Genomic DNA, 10,771 nt, shown 5'->3' with positions numbered 1-10,771 from the left:
AGGGAGGGAAGCAGGCAAGGAAGTGATTTTAAATTACAGAGCATTTGTCAAAATGCTGCCCTTTGCATTTGCATTTTGTCTGAGCCTTCTAATTACCCGAACCTCAATATTATTGAATATCATGCAATCATTCAAGTTCCAAAGATTCGGCAAGAATTTCTGACCTCTGTCCTGAAAGTCCTAGCTACCAAGGAAACCATAGCAGCACTAACATTAAGTCCTTGTATTTGTTGCTGTCATTTTTACACATCCCATTACAATAAAAATCCAGTCCCAAAACATACAATAATCAAACATGCATCTTTTTGTCACTCTCCAATCCCCAACTTCTCCTTTTTGGCCCACAACTTCCGCATGGCGGTTTTCACCTCTGCATTTCTGAGTGTGTAGATGATGGGGTTCAGCATGGGGGTGATGACCGTGTAGAACACAGCCACCAGTTTGTCCCCAGTGAAGGTGGACGAGGGCCGCATGTAGATGAAGCTGGCAGGTATAAAAAACAAGACAACTGCCGTGATGTGAGAGGCGCAGGTAGAGAGGGCCTTGCGCCTCCCCTCTGCAGAATGGTTCCGCAGGTGGGCCAATATGATGATATACGAGGACACCAGGATAAGGAGGGAGAAGATGGAGATTAGTCCGCTGTTGGCCAATACAATAACCCCTTCCACAAAGGTGTCAGTGCAGGCTAGCTTGAATAATGGGTGGAGATCACAGAAGTAGTGGTCAATCACGTTGGGACCACAGAAGGGCAATGGGATAGTGATGGCAACCTGAATGATGGAGTGCAGAAAGCCCCCCAGCCAGGAACCAGCCACCAGCATGTGACACAGCTGGCGGCTCATGATGTTCATGTAATGGAGAGGCTTGCAGATGGCCACATAGCGGTCGTAGGCCATCACCACCAGCAGGAGGATCTCGGCCACCGCAAAGAAATGGAAGAAGAATATCTGAGTCAGACAACCCTTCATTGACATGGTTTTAACCTTGGCCAGTAAGTCGGTTACGAATTTAGGGACCACAGTAGAAGAATAACTAATCTCCACAAAGGACAGGTAGCTGAGGAAGAAGTACATGGGGGAGCGCAGACTCTTACTGACACTGATCGTCAGAACGATGAGGCCGTTGCCCACCAAGGTGGCCAGATACACAGGAAGAAACACCACGAAGCACACTCTCTGCACCTCGGGATCCTGGAAAAGGCCCGTGAAGATCAGCTCAGTCACGTTGTTTGTACTGGCCATGGATTTCAGTTGGAGAAGATGGATCTCAGAGAAGAGCCCTGTGACAAGTTAACACAGTTACGATGAGAGAAGTTTCTGACTTCTATCAGGCTCTGCCATTTTGCACAATCCCAGAGCTTCATGACTTTTTTATTTTTTAACATCTGAGAATGTGTTATCACCTGGAAGCTAAGTGGACACTAGAAGTCTTTCAGGATATGGCTATCAAACAAGAGCTCGAATGTCATATATACACATCCACACTTCACTTGTTTCTGTCTCCTCGTTTGCTCTACACTGGCAAACTTTCTCATCAGCTTGGGGTGAGGATTTCTTTTTATGCAATTCTCTGAACCAAATGTTGTATTAAGCACTTACCATGTACCGAAATAACTCAAGACTTAGGACAAGAGATCAGAAGATGCCTCCTCCCCGAGGAAGCTCACAGCTTCGCGCCATTGAGCAGCACGTTTACCAGATGAGGGAAAGAATGCCCTCGAGATTCTCTCTGCTTTCAACATTACTTTGAGGCATTTCTTATTCCCCTTGTTTTTCCTCTTTATACTGTGATTCCATCCTAAACAGAGATCATAAGCATTCTCCCAATTTCTCTCCTAGCAAAAATCTAAAGAAATATACAAAGTGAAAACTCACTGAGAGGTGCAAACCCTCGGGGAGGTGCTTGGATAGTCAGAAGGCAATCGTCAAGAACACAAACAGCAATCGACGCTGGTAAAGAGGTGGGGAAACAGGAACCTTTATACACTGTTGGTAGGACTGCAAATTAGTACAGCTGCTATGGATATCAGTGTGAAGATTTCTTAGGCATCTAGGAATGGAACCACCATATGATCCAGTAATAGCACTCCTGGGTATCTTTCCAAAGGGACTGAAGTCAGAATATCATAGTGATACAATCATTTCCATGTTTATAGCAGCGCAGTTCACAACAGCCAAATTATGGAACCAGCCTAGGCATCCATCAAAAGAAGAATGAATTACAAAACTGTGGTATATACACACAGTGTGTGTGTGTGTGTGTGTGTGTGTGTGTGTGTGTGTGTGTGTGTGTAACTGGCAGTTGAACCTAGGGGCATAGCTCTACCTCTGAGCTACACTCCCAGTCCTAGTTTATTTTTTAAATTTATTTATTTATTTATTTTTGGTGGTACTGGGGTTCCTGGAAACCCTTCTACCTCCGCGCTACATTCCCAGACCCATTTTTATACTTTTTTTATTTGGAAACAGGGTCTCTTAAATCAGCATGGCTGGCTTCGAACCTGCACGATCCTCCTGTCTCCCCCTCCCAAGCGCGAGGATTACAAGTGTGCGCCAATACGCCCAGCTCCTAGTTTATTTTTTATTTTGGAACAGGGTCTCACTAAGTTTCAGAGAGCCTAAGTTGCTGAGGCTGGCCATGAATCTGCAATCCTCCTGTCTCAGCCTCCCAAGTATTGGAATTACAAATATGCACCACCATACCCAGTCACACAATGGAATTTTACTCAGCCATAAAAAAAAAAGCAACAAAATTGCTGGGTGTCGTGGCACACACTTGTAATCCCAACATTTGGGAGGCAGAGGCCAGAGGATTACAGTTCATGGACAGCCTCAGCTACTTAGTGAGGCACTTCGCAACTCAGTGAGACTGTTTCAAAAATTTTAAAAAGACTAAAAAATAGGGCTGGAGGTGTAGCTCAGAGGTACAATGCCCCTGGGTTCCATCCCTAGTACTGCAAAACAAAAAGCAACAATATTATGTCCTTTGCAGGAAAATGAGAACTAGAGAATATTTTGCTTAGTGAGATTAGCCAGTCTTGGAAAACAAATAGATGTAAGTTTTCTGTCATATGTGGAAACTAGAGAGAAACTGAGTAACAAAGGAGACCTCAGATAAAGAAGTGGAGACGCCAATGGAGAGATGGAGGGGGTTTAAGGGAGGGGGAAGGAGACGTAATAAAGGTAACAGCTTAAATAATGCTATGTACATATACAAGATTATCAATACTCATCTCAATGTCATGGACGTGGAAGGGAAGGAGTGGGGTGGGATCCGGAGGGAAACACACCAGGTGTTGTGTGCAAGTATGTTTCTACCACTCTATCCCTGAGTATGATGTATAATTACAATGCACCAATAAAAGTATTTTTAATTGCCTAGATAAAAATGGAGGAGACACAGGGGCTTGCTCCAGGTAATAGAAGGGACCCAGGAAAAACAACAAAATAGAAGAGAGGAAGCAAGATGGGGCCCGCTGCCTGCAGCAGAGGAATGGGCACAGCAAGGCACCCAAGCCAGAATGCCACAAAGGAGGCTGGGGCCTGAGGGAAGCGGAAGCCCTGTTTGCCTCCTGGTCCCATTTCCTTTGTCCTCCCATCAGCCACAGGCCCCGCTGCCCTCCACTCGGGTCCTGGGGTGTCTCAGTGTGGTGAGCACTTTACAGCCATCTTGCTCACTTCTTTCTTAGCCCTTTGAGGCAGCTATAATAAGCGAAGCTGAGAAAGGGTGAGCATCTTGCCCCAGGAAACACAGCTGAAGCCCAGGCTGCCTAGAATAAAGAAAAGGAGAGTCAGAAGCCTCAGGTAGAGCAGAGAGGGGTGAGCTGCTCCGGAGCCTTAGAGAAAAAGCATCCGAGGCCCATGGCCAGTGCAAACCTGCCCAGATCCATTTATTATTCCTTCCCTGTGAGTAGTAAGAGCACGTGAGACACTGCAAGTTACTGATAAGGCCTCAGTTCCACCACCTCTGGATCAGAGACCAGAGTGAAACGTGTGACTCAGGGTAGAGGTGTGGACAGAGTCAGAAGTGCAGCTGAGGAGACTGAGAAATAGAGGTGGCCTCTGCTTCTCACACTTACACAACGTCACATCCTATTGATTTCACCAGCTCCTTCCCCCATCTTTCTATGGCCACCATCTTTGGTCAGGGCATCAGCTCATGCAAGGCTTGCTGCAGGCTCTGCATGCCCCATCTGTCCCCAAGGGTCCACAATGTTCTTCCCCACTCTATTCCTCATTTGAAGTTGGGAATTTTTCCTGAGTCTCCCTCTTTCAGCAACTGTCACTGTCTCCTTGTTGCCTGGAAATCACTCAAATCCACCTGACCCTTAAAAAAACACTCAGTACTTTACCAGCCCCTCCAAGTCTCTCACTTAAAATGCTAAACCTTCTCTTCTTTCTCTTCTCTTCTCTCCTCTCCTCTCCTCCTCCTCCTCCTCCTCCTCCTCCTCTTCTTCTTCTTCTTCTTCTTCTTCTTCTTCATTTTCTCTCTCTCTCTCTCTCCCTCTCTCTCTCTCTCTCTCTCTCTCTCTCTCTCTCTCTCTCTCTCTCTCTCTGTCTCTGTCTCTCTCTCATACACACACTATATCCAAGTCCTTATGTTGAGGTTACATGAAGGACCACATGATGCTGTATTTTTTTATGTGTTGGGGGAATTTAATACACTCAGATCAGATGATTTTATGGATCATTGTGACAGCTCAGAGGTGATGACTCCCAGGGGGACAAGTGGCCTGTTTTTTAGAGCCTGCAATAGCTCCAGACTCAGAGATCTCTAAAGACTGAGGAAAACAAAACAAGGACCTGGGTGAGCTGCCTGCTGCTTCCCTCAGGATTGGTCCGACTGATCAGAGGGCAAGCAGCTCCCCCACCCACACATCACACCGCCTTGTGGGTGGATTCTTTTAAATAAGGTAACAATGCCTGGTTGTCCTGGCTGTTAAATGCAATATAAAATATACAAAGCATTTAACAGAGTTGTCTAGCAAAGAATACGTTCTTATTAAGTAGTAGCTATTCCTAACTCAGACTTTCTAGTATTTATTTACATTTCCCTCTACTTTCCCTGGTGGGTAATAGATTACCTCCTCTTCACTCCAACACTTCATCAAATAAAACCCTCACCCCAGGTCACAAATTAGAAGATAATCCACAGACTGCATGATGGTCTAGGCAGGCGTTAGGTAAAATGCTCTTCTCTGACCTAAAGCCCCTGGCAGGGAAGTCAGACAAAGACAAAATAGTAAGTGAGAGTCTGAAAGACATGGTGCCTTGAGCTCAGAGTCACAGCACGGAGTCCTCTCGGCCCCTGCTTGCTGTGGGCCAAGGGTTACTGTGTGGAATCCCAGAACACGAATGCTGGAAAGGAGTTGAGGATGCTGACTGTCCAGAACTACAGTCAGAAACAGAGAAAGGAGAAAACAAGACTCACAGCCAGATCACCCAGCCATCCGGAGCCTTGGACAGTCAGCCTGGAAAGCCTTTCTGGACAGGGATTACCTACCTTCCTCTGATGCGGTCTTACAACAGAGTTGACCATGAAGGCTCCTCTTCTTGGGCTCTGGATAACCTCCTCCCTCTGCTACAGGAACTTGTCACTTAGACAGATGTCCGGGGCTGGGGGCACTGAAGGCGAGCAAATGGAACATGGGAGCTCTCTTCTGATTGATACTCCTTCACCCTGCTCCCATACCTGCATCAATGGCACCAGGTGGGATAAACCACTTCATCTCAGCTAAGGAACCAGGTGGACGCAAAGAAATTTTAAAGCTGAAAGGATTGCAGACAACATTAATCTAATCTCTTTTGTTTATAGATGATAATAGTAATAACCAGAGAGTTTGACTACTCAAAGCCACATAGCCAGCTGTTGATCAAGATTCTGAGATCCAAACAAGTGGTATAGTTTTGATTTTTCATTGTTGTTGTCAATAAATCTTGCTTCTGCACAACAAAATTCCCTGGGTCCTACGCTCCTTTATAAAATGAACGGCCTCAACTGGACACAGTGGTACACTCCTGTAATTTCTGTACTTGGGAGGCTGACACAGGAGAATTGGAGGTTTGAAGTCAGCCTCAGCAACTCAGTGAGACTCTGTTTCAAAATATAAAATAGGGCTGGGAGTGTAGCTCAGAGGTAGAATGCCCCGGGTTCAACCTTTGATATAAAAAAAAAAGCCTCACCCAAAAAAAAGGATTTAGAAAATTAGTCCCATGAATAATCTTTGGATCAGTTATTTAGAAAGAGGAAAACAAATGACCTGTGGTTTTAGGTTCTGGGTGTTATTTTTTTCTTTTGTTTAGAAACATCACTGTCTCACTAGAAGACCAAGGATTGTTTTCCAATACCGAACCCTTTAAAATAAATTGGGCCACACACTGTGATCAGGAGACCAAATTCCCCTTGGAATTTTTTTTTCCCATTTGAAGCTTTGCCAAGAAATTGTTCTGGGGTGAGTTTTCAAAATGTGTATCAGTTAATTAGTTAGATATCTTTGAGAAGTTTCAAATATCTAGTAGGTATGTTCTGAGAGAGGAGCCATTTTGCCACTGATTTTCTGTTACCATGGAAATACAGAAAAAGGAGGCTGGTCCAGGGGAAGGGGCTGCCTGCTGGGTGACTTCAGGCAAGTCCCTCACCTCTGCAGTTTGAAATTCTATGGGCATTAAAAGGGCAAGTCAGGATAGCTTTCAAGCCTGGTCTTGCTCTAGCATTCTATACTTGAAGATTACTTGAGGCCACAGTCATGGTGGCAGCATATACCTGTAATCCCAGTACTTGGAAGGCTGAGACAGGAGGATCGCAGGTTTGAGGACAGCTTCGGAAACATTATAAGGCTTTCAGCAACCTAGAAAGGCCCTGTATCAAAATAAATAAAAACAGTGGGTGTGGTGGCACACACTTGTAATCCAGTATTTGGGAGGCTGAGACTGGAGGATCACAGGTTCGTGGCCAGCCTCAGCTAGTGAGGTCCTGTGCAACTTAGTGAGACCCTGTTTCAAAATAAAGAATAAAAAATAGGGCTGGGGGAGTAGCTCAGAGGTAAAATGCCCCTGCGTTCCATCCCTAGTACCACAAAAATAAATAAATAAATAAATAATAAATAAATAAGGGCTGGGAGTGTAGCTCAAAGGTAAATGGCTCATCCTCAGTACCACACACACAAAAATAAGATTACTTGTGTCCCGTAAGTGATGATGACGGTGGTGATGAGGAGGAATGTCATGCCACCATGGCTGGGGAATTCACATGCAACCCCGCCAGTCCAAAGCAGAAGGGAGGCAACAGAGGGTGAGACATGTCTTTTAGTTCAGCTACAGCAGCCCAAGCACAGGAGGCCTCCACGCTTGCTCAGAGACAGCCAGTTGAGACCAAGACAGCTGCGCATAAGACTCCCACAGGTGGCGTCCACACAGCCCGTCAGTGTCTGCCCAGTCCATACACCAAAGCAGAATGAAGAAGGAGCTCGCCGGGCCTCTACAATGTCCTCAAGGACATACCCAATCATTTTTCATACAACAGTGAGCTTCGCCAGCAGGAGGTGAGGAAGCCTGGCTAACACCACGCTTCGACTGTCCCCACAAAGAACCCCAGCAAAAACTGCCCTTCCCTGGGTACCTATTTTGTGCTAGTTGCAGCCATCATCGCTAATATTCTCGGCATTCCTACAAGGAAGGTTTTCTTCTCCAGTGTTCAATTTCGTTTCCTCCCAGCATCCACTAGATGGACAGAAATATGGGGGCCACTGTGTCAGCCCCACCCGGAGTCTGCCTTGCCTCCGGATTCTTGAGTTAGGTGATAAATTACATGAATTTTGTAAATGCATGGGATAGAATAAAATTGAAATAATATTGTATGTCACAAAGAGTCCTGATGAGTACAATATTATTATTTTCATTTCACAGGTGGAATTCTAAGCCCAAGAGAAGCAGATTACCCAAAGAGTTCATAGGTAGCTATCCTGTCTATATGCTTCCAATAAATGTTGAGACTTAAGTGGGACCAGGGAAATGACAGTGCTGAAGCCCAAAAACGAAGATGTATGTATACACATGTAATGCATTCTAAACAACATTAGTGTTTATCTAAAAGAGTCATACACAGGGGGTAGTTTATAAATGTTTTTGATGGGGGGTTAGTGCTTTTGGCGGTACTAGGAGTTGAATCAAGGGGCATTGTACCTCTGAGCTACACCTCCAGCCCTATTTTTTATTCTTTATTTTGAAACAGAGTCTCACTAAGTTGCATAGAGCCTCCTTAAGTTGCTGAGGCTGGCCACAGACCTGTGATCCTCTTGTCTCAGACTCCCAAGTACTGGGATTACAAGCATGCTCCACCATGCTTGGCTTACAAATGTTTTTAAAGATCTATAATATATCTATTAAAAACTCACCTTTTTAGCCAGGCATGGTGGTGCATGCTTGTAATCCCCGCACTTGGGAGGCGAAGACAGGAGGATCGTGCAGGTTCAAAACCAGCACCACTGGCTTAAAAGACCCTGTTTCCAAATGAAAGTATAAAATGTGTCTGGGAGTGTAGCCCGGAGGTAGAAGGGTTTCCAGGAACCCCAGTACCACAAAAAAAAAAACCTCACCTTTTTAAGTCAAGCATGGTGGCACACACCTATAATAATTCCAGTAGTAGAAAGGCTGAAACAAGAGGATCACAGATTCACATCCAGCCTCAGCAACTTAGCAAGGCTCTCAGCAACTTCGTGAGACCCTGTTTCAAGATTAAAAAATAAATAAAAGAGAGCTGGGGTGTAGCTCAGAGATAGTGGGTTCATCTCCAGTATCAAAAAAAAAATCATCCTTGTAAAACTATTTGTATTGTTTTAAAAATTCACAGAATGCCCTGGAGAATACAAGAAGCTGGAGAGTTTGTGATTCCCAGAAACATAAATTTAAACTCCAGCTGTGGAGACTACACTACACAGACTTCAGAAGGGAAAACTGGTTTAACTCTCACAGGGCTTGCCCATCCTGGGACCATGCCCATTTCTTCTCACTGATCCATTTCTAGTGATTGCAAACTGTTAAAAAATCAACCTTAAATGTCCCATGAATCCCTGGGCCGCCTCATTCTGTGACTTTAATGACACATTGAAGAAAGATGCCAGTTCCTGGGGAAATACTGCAAATGCCATATGGGACAGCTTTTGTGCCCATGAGAAGGGACTCTTGCCACCCAGCCCTGGCCTCCTCCCCTCTACCCACGTTGGTGAGATGGGTAGTGATGCCTTCACATATGGACATAGCATTACTTCCACAGTTTCCTTCCTTAGTTCTCTCCCCTCCCCACCTCCCTCCCCATCTCCCTCCATGATTCTACTCATCCCTCTCCTCGTTTATGGGAAGTCCCTGTTGTTTCCAGTTTTTTCTCTAGCATCCATGTATGAGAGAGAGACCCTTGACTTTCTGAGTTCTGGCTGATCTGACTTGCCATAATATTCTCTAGCTCCATTCATTTTCCCACAAATGACATAACTTTGTTCTTTTTTATGGCTGAGTAAAAAATCCATTCTGTGTATATTCAGTTTCATAAACCACTCATCTGTTGGTGGACACCTGGATTAGTTCCAGAATTTGGCTATTGTGAGTTGTACTGCTATACATACGTATGTATGTAACACTCAGTCATTCTGACTTTAATTCTTCTGGCAAGATATTGAGGAGTGGTATAGCTGGTTTAGATGGTGGTTTCCATTCTAGTCTTTTGAAGGATTAACAGCCTCAAACTTAACTGGGTGCCCTGAACAGCAGCTGGCCCTCATCCTTCTCCTTTCTGTGGTCCTTCTTCTTCCCGCCTCCAACACAGAGAGGGGCAGGAGCTGCATCACCCTTTCAAAATGTTAAATGAATTAAATCAAATCCACGCCCATAGGAATGCAGAAAAAAACTTATCCAAATGAAAGTCTCATGGAAAAAAACTGAACATGTGATTGGTAGCATTCCAGCTAAAGAAAATGATGGCCGTTCTTCCTAAAAACACAACCACACAGCTGAAGAAATGTGTGACGCACTACTCAAAAACAAAGGAAATATGCATATGTTCAAGCAAGAACCTTCATAAAAATAAAACTTTGAGTTATAATTACAAAAATGAAGAGCAGAAATGAATTCTAAATATTAGGAAGAGATAGCAGAGCATGGTGGCGCACACTTGTAATCCCAGTACTTGGGAGGCTGATACAGGAGTATCGCACAGGTTCAAAGCCAGCCTCAGCTACTTAGAGAGACTCTCAGCAACTTAGTGAGACCCTTTTTTCAATAAAATATTTAAAATATGTCTGGGAGTGTATCCCAGAGATAGAAAGCCCCTGTGTTCCATCCCCAGTACCACCAGAGAGAGAGAGAGAGAGAGAGAGAGAGAGAGAGAGAGAGAGAGAGAGAGAGAGAGAGAGAGGAGAGTTGGTTCAAGTCAGGAAGTCAGGAAAAATAGAATTAAAAGATAAATCACATGAATAATGAGGATTAAATACCAAGAGGAGAATATCCAAATTCAAATGTAATAAAGGGCATAAAAGTAAAGCAATCAATCAATCGAAGTAACATAAAAACTAAAAGTAAAAAGAGAGAATGGAAATGACCAAGATCTAGGCTGTCTAATATCCATATCAGTGATATCCCTGAAAAAAGAAAAGAAACCCATTGCAGTGAGATATGCCTGTAATTCCAATACTTGAGAAGCTGAGACAGGAGGATCACAGGGTTAAGGACAGCTTCAGCAGCTTAGTGAGACCCTCAGCAATTTAGTGAGACTGTTTCAAAAT

The 10,771-nt window shown here is 44.4% G+C and overlaps 1 protein-coding gene across 1 annotated transcript; it reads right to left on the bottom strand.

Moving 5' to 3' along the window:
* Window positions 1-308: 308 nt before the first annotated feature.
* LOC308267139 (olfactory receptor 4B1-like) lies at window positions 309-1,241 on the bottom strand (the record flags this gene model as incomplete). The annotated part of the gene is made up of 1 exon (XM_080701651.1): window positions 309-1,241. The coding sequence occupies one exon, from the start codon at window positions 1,239-1,241 to the stop codon at window positions 309-311; it is 933 nt and encodes a 310-aa protein (XP_080557777.1).
* Window positions 1,242-10,771: the final 9,530 nt, after the last annotated feature.

This window comes from Muscardinus avellanarius (assembly GCF_963383645.1).
Source record: "Muscardinus avellanarius genome assembly, chromosome: 1".
Taxonomy (NCBI): domain Eukaryota; kingdom Metazoa; phylum Chordata; class Mammalia; order Rodentia; family Gliridae; genus Muscardinus; species Muscardinus avellanarius.
Note: the sequence above shows the minus strand (reverse complement) of the source record. Positions and strands in the feature narration are given on the sequence as shown.